The sequence below is a fragment of the Pseudorca crassidens genome, chromosome 14 (genome assembly GCF_039906515.1).
Source record: "Pseudorca crassidens isolate mPseCra1 chromosome 14, mPseCra1.hap1, whole genome shotgun sequence".
NCBI classification, from domain to species: domain Eukaryota; kingdom Metazoa; phylum Chordata; class Mammalia; order Artiodactyla; family Delphinidae; genus Pseudorca; species Pseudorca crassidens.
This window is the reverse complement of record NC_090309.1, coordinates 50,289,186-50,309,337: the sequence shown is the minus strand read 5'-3', so window position 1 is coordinate 50,309,337 and position 20,152 is coordinate 50,289,186. Positions and strand designations below refer to the sequence as shown.

Sequence of the window (20,152 nt, the reverse complement as noted above, 5' to 3'; positions counted from 1 at the left end):
CTGTATGCAGCACAGCAAGTTAAGGCAACTGGGGAAGTAATTTATGCTCTGTAGCAGTTGGTGCCATATTTTACTCAAATGAATGTGTGAATTTTAACTTCAGACACTCTTAAAATAGATTCTCTGTTTTTTTGTTGTTTTTTTTTTTCTTTTTTTGGCAGGGGGTAGTTTGGGGGAGCTTTTTTTAGGGGTGGGTGTTGTCTTGGGCTATTTCTATCTCATACTTGGAAGATTCGTATGTTAAAAGTTTTCCCAAAAGTACAATTATTTACATAACTATGAGCTGAAAATGTATTTTGAAGGTCATTTAGTCCAGGCCTCTGATCAGAAGAAGGGACATCTTAAACAATTTAAGAGCAGCAGTTGTCTGTCTAAGCTATTGTTAAGGATCTCCAGGAATAGAAATTTGCCCACCACTTCCGCTGGCCTGTTCTCACAGTTATACTAGAATTACAAGCAAATGTTGTTTACTCTTTCCTTGGGCCTACCTCAACACAATCTGGTTCAAATCCATTTCCATTGGTTAGCGCTCTGTGGACCAGGCAACCACTGTTCATTTTTCTTAGTCCAAATTCCTTTTTCTGTTTGTCAGCTCATATTTTTCTGGCCTACTTTTCTGGCTTAAAAATGCAATGCTATCAAGACTCTTCCCTTTACACAATCCTGGACTGCCAGATCTACAGACACTAATGACAGAGACCTTTTTTTTTAACCACCAGGTAACAACAACCTACCAAGGATTTTATGAAGCCCTTGCCAATGCCATGTCCAAGGTATAAAAGGAAATTAGCAAGTCAGACAGAAGGGAGAGGAACGGTTAGGGAGTCCATGAAAGTGCAACAATGCTAACGAACATATCAAGAGGACTGCAATACATTTTGGGAACTAACCTTTGGGAGAGTATTAGTGAATCGGAGCAATAGTGAGTAAAATAAATAAAGCAGGCAGTTACTAGGAGAAGGAGGCTGAATGTCAGACCAGTTTCACAGAAGGGAGATCTGAAATGTTTTAGTTCAGTGAAAACAGTACTCTTTCTCTTAGGCAGATTAAGATAACTCAAGGAGATACTGACGATATGAATTTTATTTGCACTGAGGACATAACAAGAATAAATTAATGTCAGCAGAGAAAGGATTTTCATTAAATTTAAGGAAGAAATTCTGCCCAGAAATAGTTATTAAACACTTAAATGGAATACTAAGAGAGGGGGAGAAAAATAAATATGAAATTGTATTAGCTTATACAGGCATCTTTTAAACACAGGGGAGATTCTTACACGTGAAAGAGTGTACAGAGGATACACAGTCATTATTTTAATATTAAAAAAGAAGGAATTACAAGTTCAGGGCATAGCCTCAGGAGTCATGCAGGCTTGGTTAGAATACCAGCTTTGCAAATTCCTAGTGGGCCTCAGTTTTCACATCTTTAAAATGGAGAAAATAACACCTACCTTATAGGTTTGTGGGGACAATTAAATGAATTAATATGTGTAAAGAACTTAAAATAGTGTCTGACACAGAGTATGAGTTATGTACAATTTTGCTATTGTTGTTGTTCTTATTGGTATTAGTAGGAAGAAGCCCAATGACACATTGCCAAAGACAAAGAATGATTATAGTTTCTACGACTGAATTGTAGACAATAATATGTTCATCCTTGTCTTTTTCTTCCCCCTATGCTTGCCTTCAGCTCAATACCAGGACTAGAAGCCAAGAAATGTATATTCTTGTTCTCTCCTCCACTAACCAGATATGCGATTTTTTGTATTTTAAGTCACCAGCTCTCAATGTTCTGGTTGTTTCAAATTCTGTTAGTTCTCCACTCTCTCTCAACTAACCTTTTTTTCCAACACTCCTTTTTCTCCAATCATCTTCTTTTTTCCTATCTCCTGTTCCTCTTTCTCAGTCTTCTGTCTCATTTTCTCAATTATCACACATCCCAAGCTTCACAGCTTCCCTGAGGCCTCATCATCCTTCCACCCTTCATCTCTTATGGGCAGAAGACACGCCAAGATTATACATCTGGCCCCAAAAATCTATATTGCCTCTGTTTCAGGATGAAACACATTTTCTGTGTCATGCAAACAGGGACTTTGTCCAGGATGAATAATGTCCTGAGTCTGGGGGAGGGAGAGGCACCCATCACTTTTCTTTATTTCCAGTGACCTCTGGGAAAGGGGACAGCTCTCGCTAACAGTCAGAGAGGGTCACCATCCCCAGATGAAGAATTATTCTAATTCATGAAGCTCTACTTCTGCCTGTACTTTGATGAAGGAAGTCAAGGTAGAGAGCTGAAGAAGAAGAAACAGTGGATACAATTCATGGGGAAAAAAAAAAAAAAAAAAAAAAAACTTTAAATGTTATTTGAGTCAAAAAAATATAAATTGTGGTAGAAAAAAATCATATTGTTTTAACTCAACCATTCTAATCTGAACAAAGGTGTAAAAGGCCAGAGGAAGAGAGAATTAATGATGCATATACCAAAAAAATTCCCATATAATGGTAGAAACTGACCAACGATGCATGTTCTGAAACTTATAAATGCCTCATTTAAATATTAAAAACAAAATTTTGTATAGATTCCCTACCTACTCTGGTAAAAGAGGTTTGGGGGCTATTACTGACTTTTTAAAAAACTGGCTGGCAGTTTCAAAATATTCCTGTGGTGGTCTTAGCTTATACTGAACTCACTGGGAGCTCAGTAAGTTTAACCTCCTGGTTTTCTTATGTATGAAAGTTTTAAAGAAGTCATTATTAATATTAGCTTAACTTTTTTCACCTTTTTGAACATAACTGTGGCTCATTCCAAAAGATAGTTAAATAATAACTATTATTATTTTATAATAATAAAGTTTCATCAAAGTAACTTACTCTTGGTAACTGTCAGAGAAATCTTAGAGCAAGACAATACATTTAGTCTTTCATACAACCCCCAGGTACAGTTGGGATGTTGTTAATCAATAGTATGAAAATGCTACTTTGCAAAAACCTCAAAATCTCTTAACACTATGCCTGATCACAGAAAGTCATTTGTCATACTTTAAGGATACATTTTTTTTGGTTTCTAAGGTCTTGTATAGAAAAAATACATATATAGGCTATTTTAAACCATAAAGACATTTTAATGATATGTTTAACCGATATATATTTTTGAGGATTTTAATATGATTTCTAAGACTTTTAAATAATATCCTTCTCTGTTTATATTATGTAATTTTCTTGTACACGTCATATTTTTGTGTATATCTCTGTTTATATGCATATACACAGACATACATTTATGTATCAAAAACAAATTTCTCATTATTTTAAAATCTCAATACTTTATTTAACAGAAAGTTGGCCCAATTTTTAAAATAGGGGTTCATAAATGTATCCTCCTACACATGTAATTGTGCATTTGGGTCATGAAATGCAATATATAACTTCCTATTTTTACAATGTTTTCAACTGGATAAATTAAACATTTAGTACCTTAAACATCACATATAGTAACTTTAAATAAATAACTACATTATTTGCAGAAGAAAATCAATTTTGCACTCAAGACGAAGAGCTTAAGCTGGAAGGTAGTGTCTTCCATACGGCAGCTATAGTTATATGCTGCCATGCCAGCTACTTCCCTAAGGAGACTCCAGGCATGCTTAATTATAGAGAGACATCATTACTTAGAAGAAAAACCTGAGTCTTTAATTTCCTTGCCTCTGCTGGACTGGGGCGGTTCATTCTGCTGAATCCAGCAACGTCTGAGTAACACCTAAGCTTAGCTGGTTCCACATACAAGGCCAGGTATTGTGAGGTCACAAACCACAGTAACTCCTAAGCTGTGATCAGTGCTGCTTCTGTTATGGATTGCCATCCATACAGAATTCATTATGTCTATAATTAAACACAGAAAGCCCCTCCTGATGTTAGGATGCTAGTGAGGCAACTGTTCTCTTGGCAGCACCTCTTGTAACTTTTAGACCACCAGATCCCTCCTGGGAACCAACCTGAGAAAATGCTATTTGAAGTAGCACTTGTTCCCATCATGTGGCATCAATGTATTTCTAATTACAGTCCAGATAGTTTTGAGCACAAGTAACTAGACAAGAGTCCAGATCAGCACTTCATCTTACCAGGTCAGTCTTACTTCCCTCCCACTTCTTTCCAATAATAGTTTCTCATATATACCAGAAATAGCATAGATAATATATCTTTCTAACTCTAAGAAGTACTCCCAAGTTCAAATTTAGGCAATGCGTTGGGAAGCCAAACTCACTTGTGCAAAAAGAGACACTATTTTCTCATTATGTAATTTCAGTTAAGTGCCCAGCGTACCATCATCTATATCTTCAGCAGAACCATGTTCTGACTCAGCAACTCTCACAAAGGGTCTGCTTAGGGAACCGGCCTAGGTCTTTACATTTGTGCTGAATCACCATGGACTTTGATATTTTCAATAATTTTATCTCCTAGAATCTGAAATAGATGAAAATTGTGTTGCTTGTTTTCTGAAAACTAAATATTTTCATTCAAAAGATCAAGAATTAGTTGTAATATTCTTTAGATGCAATATACCGGGGCTTTACTTCTGGTTACATTAGAGTAGAATCAACCTATTAAGCAGAATATGAATAGAAGGCCAACAAAAGAAGCAAATAAGCAAGCATTATAGAAACAAAGTGTGATGAATCCTGACAAGCTAATCCATTTCTTTACTATCACGACATTAGGAAATGGCACTGAATGTAAGGGTCTGCCACAATCCTCAATTCTGAAGGCGTTATAATAAATCGGCCATTCAAATTAGCACCAAGTTAACAACTAGTGAATACATTTTCAGCAGCCATTACCTGCCTGTTAAAACACACAGGTTTTGTCATATAATGGACAGCGTTGCCTGCTGGGGCAACAGACACACCTGGGCTCAAATTTCATCTCTGCCATCGAGCTATGGAACTTTTGGCAAGTTAGCTTTTCTAATACATACATAGTTTTAACATTTGTAAAAGGGGAATTTTATAAAACCTATCAAGTACGATGTTGCAGGAATAAGTGAGGTAAAACAGATAAAGTATACTATGTATACTTTGTATACAATGCCTTTCACTCAGTAAACACTAAATAGTAAGTATAATAAATGTGATTCTAAACAGAATGATGTTAAATTGTATTCACATTCAAGAAGTGCTTATGGCACCGTTAAAGTAGGGGTGCCTAGTGCATCTTTTGAAACAATTTGATGCCTAATATTTTGGGGGAGAAATCATGTATATTTGTAGATTTAGACAGTATAGTTGGGCTAGTGATTTTTTTTTCCAATATCCAATCACTCATTCAAATATTTGAGCTTTTACAACTTACTGATTACTAATTACCTAAAATACCAGCAGTTGAGTTGTTCTAATTAGAAAACATACATTGCTTGAATGTATTGGTAAGACTTTCACTCAACAGATGAAAATGTAAAATAAGAACCTACGTTTTATCTTCATTATAAAAGCACAAGAAATTGGAAACAAGTTCAAAGGTTGTAAGGTATTTAAAACAATACTCCCTCTCCTTTCTCTTAGATGTATTCATATATAAATACACTTGCTCCCTGGAACGGTCATTGGATTTATGTTACAAATATTTGACTCTTTTGCTAAGATTTGTAAATATGAATTTACATTAAGGACCCCTTTGTAAGTAATTTTTTATACGTTTTCAGTGCATTAGTATTCATTGAGCAACATTCCTTTCACAATCTGAAGGATTTTTTTTTTTCAGGTAGAGCTTATATACAGTAAAGTACATAAATCTTAAGTGTATAATACATGCATCTTTACAAATATATATGCCCATGTAACTACACCCAGATCATGCCAAAGGCTCCACTGTGTCCTCTTCTAATCAACACTACTAAAAGGTAACTTCTATTCTGACCTCTATCACCACAGATTAGTTGTGTCTGTTTTGAACTTCACATAAATAGAATCATGCAATACGTACTCATACAGCTGCTACCTTAAATTACTAATTTCATTTGTTTAGATTTCACACAGGAGGAACAAGGGGACCACTGCCCTCTTTATTCAGCTTGTCTATATAATGTGTCAATAGGTACTAAGAGAACCCCACCAAATCTTACACCTACCATTGAGTGTTAATGATCTAAAATTCATCTAAAATGACCTCAAAGTAGATTCACAGAACCAAGTTTAACATTTTCACTATTAACATTCACAAATCCTAGAGCCACTATGCTGCTGCCATTAGATATTTCTTCTAAATTTTCAAGCTTTTCTGAGAGTTTACATGTATCAGCTACTCACAAACACTCTTTGAGGTAGGTTAGCAGGGGTTCACAATCAGAAGTAGTCTGATTAGGTGTTTCTCAATTTGCAATCTTGGAAATTGAAATTAGGACATTAGCAGCTTTACTCTACTTTTAAAAGCAACTTAGAGGCAATGCCACACCTGGAATTTAGTTCTTCAGACCCCATGCCACATTCTGTTTACACACATTGTGGAAAGGATAACACTGTAGGAAAAGAATCTGAGAGAGCATTGTACCCATTCGCATATTCAAGTGGGAATACATGGACTCCATGCTTAAGAGAGAAAACCAAAAAGCCGTGCAATTTCTGAAGAGCTCTAAAGCAACTAACAAAAAAACCTTTTTTTCCCAAAACTTAATTCAGACATTTTAAGACTTACTACTCATCAAGGACCACACACACTTACCTATTCCTGCACTTCCAAGTAATAGAAAGGGACTGAGCCATAAAATTATAGAGAAGTACACAAGGAAAAAGTATAAGGGTTTTGCATAATACTGTGATGCATAATGAAATAAAATCTTTTGGAATGCAAAAATGATTTATTCTGAATTACGTCAAATTTACTTGTGCAATGTTTTGAAAGTACAGTGTGCGTGCGTAACAACTTCTAATAATAGGTTTATTATCTCCATAATAAAATAAAACCTGAATATCTTAATAAGGCCTAATTTTCAGTGTATATTTATAGGAGTTAACCCTACGAACGGTGTAGCCACCAACTGCTCACTGAGAAAGGGATATGGAATGTGGTTCCTGTTTTCAGAAACCAGTGGGGCTCAGGGTCCTAATACTCAGAATGCAGCTAAGAATAACAGAAATATTATATAGTACCTGTCCTTTTTGCAGTCTATCAGGGATTCCTTAAATGACCATTTAATTATCACACTTCATTTAATGCTATCCAAAACTGGAACATGATGTTACTAGCATATATGATTTTACACTAAAAATATAATCTGTTTATAACTATAAGAAATCTTTCTTGAGCTTTTTAAAGCTCAAGTATCCTAGCTTCTCTGCAACATACATGTAAATAACTTTAACTTATCAAAAAGCCTCAAAGACAAAATATAAATAGGATAGATCCATGAGATATTTACATTAGGATAAATATAGTAAAAATCACTAAGTATAGGATTGGGATGGATAAAGGTATTAGTTTATATGGAAAGTGACAGTTTTTACAAATGCCTTTGTGTTAAAGGGTCACTTAATCATAATAAAAATTATCAAGTAGAATATGATGTTTTAAATATTTTGAATCACAACCAGACATGGTTAACATTAGAGCACAGCTGTGTAAAACAGAAATAGAGGCTCAATGTGTTTACTCTTTGCTTTTCTTTATAAGCTGAAACTTTTGGGCTAATCAAGCAAGGATCATTATTACATTAGAATTCCTTTTAAATGAAAAAGAAAATGTTCCATATTTGAATTTTGCTTGACAGTAGCCCTAAAGAAAATAGTATCAGTAGAAGTAGTGGTGCTGATGGTAGTGGTGATAATAGTAACAAAAATAGCAAGTGGGTACTTCAGAATATTTACTATGGGCCAGACACTGTTCTAAGAGCTTTACATGAAGTCACCTGCTTAATTTTGACAAGAGCCCTATGAAGTAAGTACTATTATTATACCATTTTCACAGATGACAATATTGAGGAATAAAATTTGAGTGTGCCCACTTAAACCAGGCAGCATGGTCCCACAGTCTACATAATTCAAATGCATCTCAGAATAGTTAAAATCACACATTCAACCTCATCTGTGGCATTTTAGAATGGTAACTCAGTTTTGATTTTAGTTTATAATCAAGATAAGCTTATTGTGATAGATCACTGTTATGCTTTAAGAGCTTCCCAGAACATTTTATCTAAATCAAAATTATGAATTTATCCATTCCACTCAAAGCTTTCTCAGCACAGGTGATCCACCTTTTCCTCAGATGGTAGGCTTCAAACAAAACTGGCAAAATCTCTGAATCATTTTTGTCTAGTACCTACCTATATGGTAACTACTTACAATTTTTTAACCTTATGAAAATTATAAGTATCTATGTAGTGTTTCCCTTTATTGTAGCTGTTAAAATATTGAAAGCCTAGAATCAATCAATCAATATATACTGTCAGAAGGAAGGCATGTTGAGCGAGGTACTTGGCGGTATAATAAAGTATGGCACTGCCCATGTGCTCCAGGAGCCTACAGATTCGATGGGGATATCTGAGAGAAACCACGTGATAATCCACATAAAGGGTTCAGATAATGCATTTTACAAGTAGAGCCACAGTGTTCCAAACAACAAGTGGCCTTAGAGTTCTATACATAACCAAGCTCACAAAGATTCTAACTTCCTTAGAGAAAGAATCTTTTCCTCTATGTCCCCTGGTTCAATCTACAGTTTACAGTGTGTGCTTAACAAATGTCGTTGACTGACAGAAAATCATGCTTTCTCTTTTTCTCTAGGCCCCTATCAATCTGGTCTCTACACTGTAGTCAGTGACATCTGTGAAATGTAAATTTGATAATGATACCCTCCTCCTTACCTTCCACACTAAACTCCCTCCATTGTTTTTTCTTCATTTTTACAATAAAGATTAAAATCCTTGACATAGGCTAGAAGGCCCTACATGACCTGGCCCTACTCCTCTCTCTAAGAGCTCCATACTCAAGGGCCTTCCCTCCGTTGTTTGAATGTGCCATGCCATCTCCTGCCCCAGGCTTCTGACCTAATAGTTCTCCTCTGCCTTTACCTAGCTAATTCCTTCTCAACTCTCAGATTTTAGTTTAAATATCACCCCTAAGGAAAAATTTTTTTTTATTAGGTCTGTTCACACTACTTTAAAGTTCTCAAAGTACCATGTACCTGTCCTTCAAAATACATACCATCAGTTAAAGTTTTCATTTATTTATTTTTTAATTACTGTGCCTCTGCAAAGAAACGTGAGGCTTCTACCTTCCTATTAAGGTAGGAACTATTTCTGAGAGCTTACTCACAATTGTATTGCTTGGGCCTATGATTCAGGCACATACAAAGCACTTAGTCAATATTTGTTGAACAAAGAAAGGAATGAATGAATAAATGAGTGAGTGAATATGGCTGTCCGTCTGGCCACATCAGTAAAGTCATAGAAAGCAGAGGCTTTATTAAATGATATCTATCACACTGTCATGTTTAGTGATATTAAGCAATCAGCCATCATAAGCCATATGTGTTTCTGGCTACTTAAATAAAGGAATAAAATTGATACTCAGAGTCTAGTATGAAATTTTCATATAAGGGACCCTAAAATGCATAAAACCTGGACCTGGAAATCGTAAAACATATAACTTAAATTCTCACTGATCAGCGTTTTATTCTCATTTTTAACTGGACAGCCATAGAATTCACTAATTCTTTTAAGCTGCTAAGAAATTATTAGTCTCCTTAAGTAGAAACTTATTAAATAACAATGGTCCCAGGGCACTTAGATGGGTATGATTCACTGAAAAAGCTATGTACCCTATAAGCATCCATCATTCGGGAATGGTGACATTCTTGTATAGTGATGTCTGAGGCTGACTCTCAGGGACAAAACACGTAAGTTAGTTCTGTTCCATCAGCCATATATATATATATATTTTTCTTTTGAATAATCCCTGAATCTGAAAAAATATCAAACCTAATAAACTGGAAATCTTATTCAGCAGACATGATAAGTACAGGGCTTGAGAATAAGGGTGTTGGCGCTCTTACCCAGGCTCTGTTACTAACCTGATCATGACACATAACTGTCCTTGTGTCCTCTTTACATCACCACATAAATAAATAAATAAAACTTGCTAGGCCTGCCTGAACAAATAGAGCAAGGATGAACATGAGCTCATTAAATGAAAATATTCTAGAAATCCATAGATGTATAAGTTGTTTAAAGACATTCTAGAAAAAAAAGAATATTCTTATTTTATTTTTAATAATTCTTACTGTATTTTGAATACAAAGGCAACTAAAATAATATTAGACTTTTTCATTAAGTTAAAAAAATAAATTATAGTTGGGACCAGATATAATTTGAATATTGTTTAATGTTTGCTGTTAATTTTTTTTCCAAATTTTCTCTAATGAGTATGGATTTATTTGTTTTTAAATTATTATTATTTCTTTAATGTGGCAATCAGTGCAAATACTGGCTACAGGCAGGGCTTTGTTTATACTTCATCTGAATAGAAATCATCTATCCGTAGCCATCAATACATGATTGGTGTTGGGAGAGGCAGCCATTCTCAATTAATTATTTAATAGTCACTTGACACACATGAAACAGGGAAAATAAGCAAAATGGAGCCAATCCTTCTGGGGAGATCAACTCTGCCTTTATCACTCCATCTCCCATTTCTGTGATAATCAAAGGAACCCAGCCTTTTGTTTTCCTTTCATGACTAGTGGTGATCTTTGCACTCCGTTTTCATTTCAAATTTCCAAAATGAATCAATGCTCCAGAACTATCCTGATGGATTTTCTTTTCTGGGTTGAATTACCTTATGCATCAGGTAGTATACTGTTCAATTATATATCTAATTCCAAATTCTTCATCTCATGGAAAGAGCTATCCACTTGCAAAATGCATTTCAGAGCTATCTAATTCTGCTTCTCTTCAAAATATTACTTCTGCCATGCTTTCTCCACTCTTAACTGTTCCTGATTATGCACATCCCTGGATTCCTACGTTAAAAATGCACAAAAAATAAAAATTTTCATTTAAAACACCCTCCCACACAGAACAAGCTGTCATTGTGTCATATTTGTTTCCTAATTTAAGGAAGGAAGTTACATCTCATGTGTTCTTCGTTAAATTGCCGGCTCTGTATTTTAAAGTGGCACTGGGATACTTAGAGCAATTTGTCCTATAAAATAATGTCCATTGTTTTAATAATGTCCATTTTTAATTCATTTATATTTATCAGTGCAGAGGTATGCAACTTCAAATTATACTATAGCAAACCATCAAATACAGCTATCTTATTCATGGTTTACAATTAAGTTAGATTTGGTAGAGAAAAAGTATGTACTGTTTTATTCTTGGAAAACATAACTATAAAGCCTGATGCTAAATCCATGGAAATTTACTGATCAACCTGAAGTGCAGTATAGGCCATGGAATACACAGTCTTCTATAATTACTTAAGACAAGATACATGAAAACAAAAACCTTCGTGAAGGCAGAAAGCAATGAAATAATGTTTTACTTTTTTTCCATTAGCCCATGAAGGCTACAGAACTCTCCTAATGACCAGATTTTTTTTCTTCCTAACTCCCTTTGCTGTTTAAACAATTACAAATTTTATCAAGTCTTCATTTCTCTTAAAGTCAAGTAAGAGAGGACTGCCAAGTCCAATAAGATTTACAAGGGCTAGTTCCCCTTAGCAGTGTCAGCAAAAAAAAAAAAAAAACAACAGAAGACATACAATAAAATACAACCATACATAGAGCTTTTGTCACTACAGCTTTCAAAATCAGATTTAACAATCCACCTTTTAAAAAAATCAGCCATAAATGCCATTTATCCGTGTGTTGATTGCTTTGATTTGACCCATAAGCTATCTACTTTAAACCTTGACATCTCAGCCACAGATCCATCCATATTTCTTCTTTTTCATATCACTTGGATTTTGTTCATAGGCTTTCCTGTGTCTATACAACAACATTTCTCCTTGGTCACTGTCGTGTAGCAACATTGGAGAAACACAGTAACGACTGAATTTTATGTATAAAGGGGAGAAAATAAAACTTATAGAGATATGAGTTTTTTAAATTCCACACTGTTTCAATCCCTAAGAACAACAGGAATTACAGCTTGGCCTCCACTACTCAGGTAAATATCATTAGCTGAATATCCTTGGAAAATCTCTGGCAATCCTTCATCTGCAACCCCTGTTTATTAGCGTGAAGAAGCTTCCCAGTCCAGCAACATCTAAATTTCTGTACTATTTATCCTCCCAAGTCATCTGCTAATTGAAAAATATGCTATTTAATCTCTAACGTTTCTAAACATGAGCTGACCCCTCTCCCATTTCACGAAACCACAGAAATAATATAATTTTATTAAACTGACAAATGTTGGACTTGGACATAACCAAAGAAACTAACATTAATTCCAAGAACCCTCTTCCTTCTATTCAAGGAAATCCTCACAAGCCCTCTCCCGCCCCACCACCTTTTCCCACAACCAGGAGCAGGTCGTATCACTTTTCTTGTAAAAAGCACAGCTGTGCTTATGAATCCTGTCTCCCTTGTCCTTTACCAATGAGTAACTACGTGGGGATGTTCAACCATGGTGAACCTCTCCTGACTTCATTTTTCACCAAACGTGTGCCCCATATTCTAGATGCTTATCTGCATCATACGGGGAAAATAGGTGTATTACAGACTTAGTGGTGGTAGAGGAAAAGCACAGCGTACGTTCGGGTGTGCCCCAGCCTGATGAAGATAGGGAGCGGCTGGGCAAAGAACCAGAGGAATGAAGAGAAGAGGTCATTCTCCCCGCCCCTTGAAAGGAAGTAGGGTTGGTAGAACGGGCTCCCGGGAGGAACTGAACCTGGAAATGGGGGCTGCTCAACCATGACGAGGATACCAAGGGAGGGGCTGTGAGAGGTGATAAGGCAGAAACACCCCAAACAGGTCTTCACCGGGACCCTATCTGAAACACGCTCCAGAGAAGGAAGCCCCCATGCACGGGCCCGGGCCTACCTCGCCCTGCCTCCCCGCGCCCTGCCCAGGCCGAGGCCCCCGGGGCTCAGACGTCGTCGGGCCTTACCTTGGCTGCAGTCTTTGCCGCGGAAGCCGGTTCGCGAGCAGTCACACACCGCCTGGTCGTCCACTACGGAGCACACGCCTCCGTTGAGGCACACCCCGCCCTCGCCCTCCTCGCCAGCCTCGCACGGGCTCCCGCCGCCGCTGTTAGGCGGCTCGTCGTCCAGCTTCACCTCGCCGCTGTCCACCGGCAGGGCCTGCGAGGAGTTGACCCGCACGTCGCGAATCCACCCTTTGAAAGGCTCTCGCTCCCGCACGGAGGCCAGCGTGAGCTTGAGCGCCGCGGCGCGCAGTTCCGGTGGCAGCCCCCCGACGAAGAGGCCGCTGAACACCGTCATGTCCCTGCGCTTGGACTTGACCTCCACCCACTTGGCCTCCACCTGGTCGATGAAGAGCGTGGTGTTGCGGAACTGACGTCGGATACGCACGCTGTGCCACGCGCCGTCGTTGACCGGGGTGTCGGCCAGGAGCGTGGCGGGCTCGGCGCAGAAGATGGAGAAGCTGAGCTGCAGGCGGCCGCCGCGCGTCAGGATGAGCTCCAGGAAGTCGCAGAAGCCCTCATCGTCGAAGTAGAGCACTAGGCCCCGGGCGCTGCGCGTCTTGAGCTGGAAGCTCATCTCGCTCTCGCAGCAGGCGTTCCACTTGGGGAAGCGCGTCCACTGGCCCTCAGCGCCCGGGAACTCCAGCCCGCTGCCCAGCTCTGCCCAGCAGCCCAGGAGCAGCAGCGAGAGGCACACGAGAAAGCAGCCCCCGCGCTGGAGAAGCGCCGTCCCCATGCTCGGGGCTGGGGTGCGGCGGGGGGGTGCCGGGGCCGACAGGGTCAAAATGGTCCTGGACACCGTGATGCAGAAATAGGGATCCGGAAATAAGTCGGGTAAGGGGAGGGGCAGGAATGGGAGGGATGCACCCTCCTTTATCTAGCTCTTTTTTTCTTCTTCTTCTTCCAGCAACCCCTCCCTCTCTCCCTATAGTCCCCTCCCAACTGGAAAACGTAGACCCCAGTAGTACAGGGCAGCCACAGAACTTCCAGACCAAAGGGAGGATACACTTTGGAAGCAACGCTCTGGAAAAGGTGTCAACAGAACGTCAAGGGCAATCACGCATCCATTTATCGGTGGTGTCAACAGATGCTTCACTCTTCAAATACCATCATCTGCCAGGTACCATCAGTGGTACCAGGCAAAAGGGAAGCAGTTCGAGTCACACTTTCCAGGCAATTACAAGAAGCCAGCAATGAACCAGGGTCCTTGAATGCTTGGTAATGCCTCAAGTGTTTCTCCTCCAGATGTAGTGTCCCAAACCAGAAGGGAGAAAGGGGTCCCTTGCCTCTTTAAGGCACCACTTATCAACCCCAGAGGAGCTTCAAAGGCCTGCTTCTTCTGTCATATCATGGACTTCCAGTACCACTGTAGCCAAAGCAGAATTCCTTGCACACGGCGGCCTCACAGGCTGGGTTTTACTTCTCTTTGTCCCTCCCCAACAGTAGGGTTCAAACACAGACGCTGTGAAATAGCCAGAAGCTGTTAGATGTGGAAATCACAACAGCTCCTCTTCTTTCCTCTCCGCCTCTGCAAGGCCAAGCTAAGATGCCAGCATATCAATTGGTTGTGTGTCGGTGATGCATTTTGATTTTATTTTGTCTTTTTATAAGGACCCAGAAATCTGCAGAGAATGAAAATAAAAATTAAGTTCTAAAGTCTGTTAGAGTTTCATATAATCATTATTCAGCCCAGAAACCAGGTATATAACTAGTGCTGTTAGGAAGTCAGAGTTAACCTTATTGGAAGGAGCTTATTTGTCCTGATCTACAAGTAAGAACTAATGTCTCCTAATAATTAATATCACACTCTTACAATCAGCCATTACACCCTTGTAGTTTATTATAACTGTTAATAGGTAACCCTCCCAGGTTTGTATAGAGATTCGGTTAATGTTGTCTTTTACAATTTCTGAGAAAGTTTAATTTTTAAAATATAGGAGAAGGAGAGGGAAAAAAAGGCTCTGTTAGGGATTTCTGCTTGTATTGTGCACTGGTTACATGGACAATAAAAATACAACCTATTTAAATCTCAGTTAATAGCTGATTTTACAACAGGCAGAGCACATCAAAATGTTGACTGGAAGCTGCCAGCATGGATTTGTATAGCATTCCTACCATTTTATTTTTCTCAGAGAGAGAAGGAATATTGATAGTTTCTTGGGCATCTCTCTTAAATTTCAACCAAGTATTTTCTTCCTTTTTATTAAAGGAATAATCCGTTATAGGAGAAAACTTCCCACTGGAGTCAGATGTATATTTTTAGCAGCATTTGTGTCTCAGCTGCCATAATATTAACTCCTCTAAAGATGGGTGAAGTATTTAATATTTTGCCTAACAGTGTAGTGATCTTAACTCCTCTTCAAGTCCTTTCTGGCTGTCAGCTCTTAGAATTTGTGTGGTTAAAACAGCAGCTGGCATGTGTGTCACCTTAGCTGCTGTGGTTCCAGGATGCTCGAATTTAAAATCATATCTTTGAATTACTCACGGTACTATTAAATCACCTCTCTTTATTCAACTCTAACCTGACAGGTTCTTGTAATGGTATAGAAATCATAAATAGTGAATTGTTTTTAAGGCATTTTTTTTTTTTTTTTACCAAAAAATTACTCTCACATTTTGACAAAAAACAATCACAAATGTGTCATCTGGTCATGTCAAGAAAACACATGTATTTCCCTCACCACTTCCCACTATCTCCTCCCACCACATACACACACACACACACACACACACACACACACACACACGCACACACAAACCAATTTATTGCCTAGACACAGAAGCTCACTATCCAATTAACACTTTTTTTTTCCTACAAGCTGAAACTAGCAGTAATTTATGGCACTGCATTGTGCTGCCGCTCCTCCATGGATGGAGCTGAGAGCATTTCTCTTCAGTACAGAGCAATCCCTACAGGTGTCAGCTGAGAGCCACCAAGCTAGGGGATCCCACTTCAAGTTCCTCCCCAGATGAAATTGATGACTGGTTCTCTCTCTTTCAACACACACACAACACACTACACACACACACACACACACACACACACTGCCCACTAGCAAAGGGAAATAAAGATCTCGGTTGCTTATTTATTATGGCTGATACATTCCACACCATCAGCAATCAGCAGCCATATCTTGTCTACTCCCATGCTAAGCCCAAAAAAAGTGCTCTTAAAAATCATTCTAAGATAGCATACTATTCAATATGCTTTGATTTTTTAACTGGACTCAGAAATCTGAAATTTTCAGTCATTGTGAAATAAATCTGGAATTTCAAGATCAAGAGTAGTGCTTTGAAACCATCCACAAGCTCATGTGTTAGAAAATCATTTTTTTTTGTAAGTCAGTTGGAGCCAATTATTTTATTAACTTATAGTACATAGATCACAAAACCTTTCATTACACCTCTCTCCTGCCCTCCTCCACTGATGCATACCTAGACAATTTTTTATGGAATGTAAGAGAAGGGGAAAAACATATATATTCTTACCACAGCGGAGGTCAACTGACTCTCCCAGTTCTTAGAGGAAGCTCATTGTGTGTGAGAGAGTATCTGTATTTATATGGAGAAAAGGATTCTCTCTAGGTGCCCAGAGTTCAGAGTTCACAAATTAGAGGATAAAATAAAAGGATCTGAAAAACAACCTCACTGCAGCCAAAGGAAGAAGCACTCTAATTCAGAAGCAGACTAACAGCCTCATTAATCTTTTCTTTCATTTCTAGAATCAAATTCATTCCCAAGCCACTGGAAGGATCGATATAGTATGGTCATCGGCTGCAGTTGCATTTATTTTAATATGTTTACGGTAACACACACCACACACACGCACACCTTTCCATGCACCTTTCAATAAACCATAGTAAAGAACCTGAAATCTTTGAATTTTTAGAAGTGCCTATCTTTTCCCCCTGGCTTTTGCAAAGTCCCTCAATACCAATGCACACCCAAAATTCTCCCTGGCTTTCCCGCCCAGTCTCTAAGCTCCATCTCTAATACCAGTGCAGTGTCTTAGAGCCTGGAGTCAACTGCACAAATTAAGGCTAGGCACAGCATGGAGCTGATGGGGAAAGGAAAGAAAGATGTAGCTATAGATGTATCTTATTGCTTTGGCTTCTAACTTGCCCATTTTCTTTTTTTTGCTAATAAATCACTGCATTCAGTCTTTAAGTTACTACCCCAGTTCCACTGTCTCATCTATTTAAAAAGCTTCATGCAAAACAACCAAGATCTATACTCCTCCACCCTCCCACCACCCATCCTTCCCTGTGCATTTGTGGCGGATGCTGGCTCGGTTACAATGGGGAAAGATATCCTTCTCGAGCTAGCCTCGCCCCATCCCCTCCCCCCAACACAAATTGAGCTTCTTTACCTGCCCGGTTATTCCCCCTTAGCTCGAGCCAGAGCTTGAGGCATGCATCGGTCAAAGCGAATTTCCTGAGGTCTGTGCAGAAGGCGACTGCTGCTGCCTTTTCAGAGGCGTCAGGCTTAAGCGTCTATCTCCAGGAGTGCGGGAGGGAAGAACAGGCAAAGGAGGGGAGTAGAAGGGGGAGGAGAGGGAAAGAGCTGGGAAGGAGGAGGCGGTCGTGGAGCCCGAGAAGGCTGGGTTACGTGACGCCGGGTGCTGTCCTTCCGAAAGAGAAGGGCGGAGCTGAGCTCTCCGCAGTACCATGGAGAGCGGCGGGCCGTCCTCAGACTGGGATACTGGTGGGCGCAGCCCTGGGGCGCAGCCCCTCCCGGTCGGGATGCTGCGCAGCGAGGTGTGTTTCTGCCTTTGCTTCGTCCCCTTGCTGTGGGAGCCCGCTCCTGGGGGCGGGGACCTAACGCAAGTGCTTCTAACTTGTCACCACCCACCCTCCCCCCACGGGGTGGTGGTTGGGGGAGAGAGAGAGAGAGAGAGAGGAACCAGAGAGCCACGTAGCCTACTGAGCATGCCCAGGCCCCTGCTAGACCCACGGAAAGCTGTGTGGAGATTCCACTTCTCCGGGGTTTAGTCGTGATTGGGAGAGGGTATCTGAGAGTGTTCTAGGGCCAAAAGGAAGGGGCCAAGGAGTCGGTGATTAAGATGAGCTCTGGCTTTACTTGCGCACTTAGATCTCCTGCTTGGAACCCTTGAAAAGCTACAGCTCTTCGCGGAATGCAGGGACAGGCAAGATTCACACAGTCGCTGGCATTCCCCCAGATCCACCGTCCCTGCCCCACCCCTTACTGTGGCCCTGGGCTGAGTGATCACTTCAGATTTTCACGATCTGCCTAAGCTGTGCCGAAAAGATGTGAAAGGGACCCATCTGTGCTCTTCCCTGGCCATGGGCATCCTGAGCTGAACCAACTTCTGTAGCTGTTTAACTCTTCCCTCTGTCTCCTTCTTTTTGGTAAAGCCTGGAGGAAGTGAAACTTGATGCAAGGCTCTAACCATATCACTGGGCATGCCTAGTAGGCATTGCTGAGTTTGATGACAAAGGCGTTAAATCTAAGGGAGCTTGCAGAATAGGTGGTAGAGAGGTCTGAAGTGTGTGGCTAAATTATAGTTTGAGTCCTATGGACATTTAAATTCCTAACCCTATTACATTCCTAGCCTGGGTTAGTTTTAGAGCAGAAAAAGCAGACATATTGATCTCAACATCACAAAACTAACAGCTTCAGCCTCAAATGCTATAAGGTAAGACTATCTTCTGCCTCTAGGCCGTATAAGGCAAAATGGTAAAAACTAGACAAATTCAGGAGTACTGAAATAATAATATACATTCCAAATGCAATATTCATTTCCTGCCAAAGAAACCAGAACTCAATTCCTTTTGATAAACCTATTTCTACTTTCACTACTTTTGTAAAAGAGTCTAAATAACTTGGAGACAGGAACAAGTTTTATTATTTTTATTGGCTTCAGTAAGACACTGTGGTCAAGTAATTAAACGTGTAGGAACTAGAATCAGGTTGTCTGGGCTTGAATTTCATCTCTGCCATTTATCAGCTATGACCTTGGGTAAGATGCTTAACCTTACAATGCCTCAGTCACCTCATCTGTTAAATTGGATATATTCGCAGCTCCCAATTCATCTGTTTGTTGTTGTGGAGATTAAATTAATAAACGGACATAAAATATTTTAGAATTGAGTGAATACTAGCTTTTTTCTATTAATTCCAAGCCCATTCTGTTCTGTTTGACCCAATGGAAGTCACTTCTCTGAAATCCAGATTCCCTGACTGTGAAGTAGGGGTACTGGTGAGTACCAACTTATTTTACAGGATTACTTTGGGGATGTAATGAAATAATAACCATTAACGTTTTAAAAAACAAAAATGAAATTTTAAATAATGTAAAGCTAAGTCTCAGAAAAATACCTTATCTAAGGTTAACCAGTCATTACGTGAATTTGGATCACAAGAATACTCTACTTAATTCAGGGCCTTTATAAATTTTTCCTACCATTTGCCAACAGGTTCTAGAGCAAATAGCAGATAAGCTATGCCCACACGTGTCTATTATAGAGGTAAAGCTTACTGAAAAGTAAGTAGAAGGGACAGTGAATTTTTAAGAATTGAATCTAGAAATGTTCCATGATGCCCTTAATATCTGTGTGTACATTCATCAGTGAATCTTATGGTGATAGCAGAAGATTTCTAGAGGCTCTCTTAAGAGTCAAACCCTGTCTTTTTTTTTTTTTTTTTGCGGTACGCGGGCCTCTCACTGTTGTGGTCTCTCCCATTGCGGAGCACAGGCTCGGGATGCGCCGGCTCAGCGGCCATGGCTCACGGGCCCTGCCGCTCCGCGGCATGTGGGATCTTCCCGGACCGGGGCACTAACCCGTGTCCCCTGCATCGGCAGGTGGACTCTCAACCACTGCACCACCAGGGAAGCCCTCAAACCCTGCCTTTTACCTGGACTCTTAAAACCCATTGATTGCCACCAGTGTATATGACCTGATTAATTATTTAGTTTCTTTAATTTTACGTTTGTGAATTTGGATCTTCAGTTGGGCCACAACGTTTCCACTGGATCATGGTTTTCCTTGGGGTGTCTTCT

General features: G+C 39.6%; 1 protein-coding gene across 21 annotated transcripts in view; it reads right to left on the bottom strand.

Annotated features, from left to right (window-relative positions):
* Positions 1-17,893, bottom strand: part of NRXN1 (neurexin 1) — a 1,121,405-nt gene extending 1,103,512 nt beyond the window's left edge. For 10 of the 21 annotated variants that reach the window (XM_067703002.1, XM_067703014.1, XM_067703006.1 and 7 more), the window contains exons 1-2: positions 17,501-17,891; positions 13,096-14,753 (exon numbers count right to left, since the gene is read on the bottom strand). In XM_067703002.1, coding sequence (XP_067559103.1) covers positions 13,096-13,867 — 772 coding nt within the window. In that variant the 5' untranslated portion in view covers positions 13,868-14,753; positions 17,501-17,891. Of the gene's footprint in view, positions 1-13,095; positions 14,754-17,500 lie in introns of all 21 variants that reach the window. The other 11 variants (XM_067702998.1, XM_067703011.1, XM_067703003.1 and 8 more) reach the window with 2 other exon arrangements.
* Positions 17,894-20,152: the final 2,259 nt, after the last annotated feature.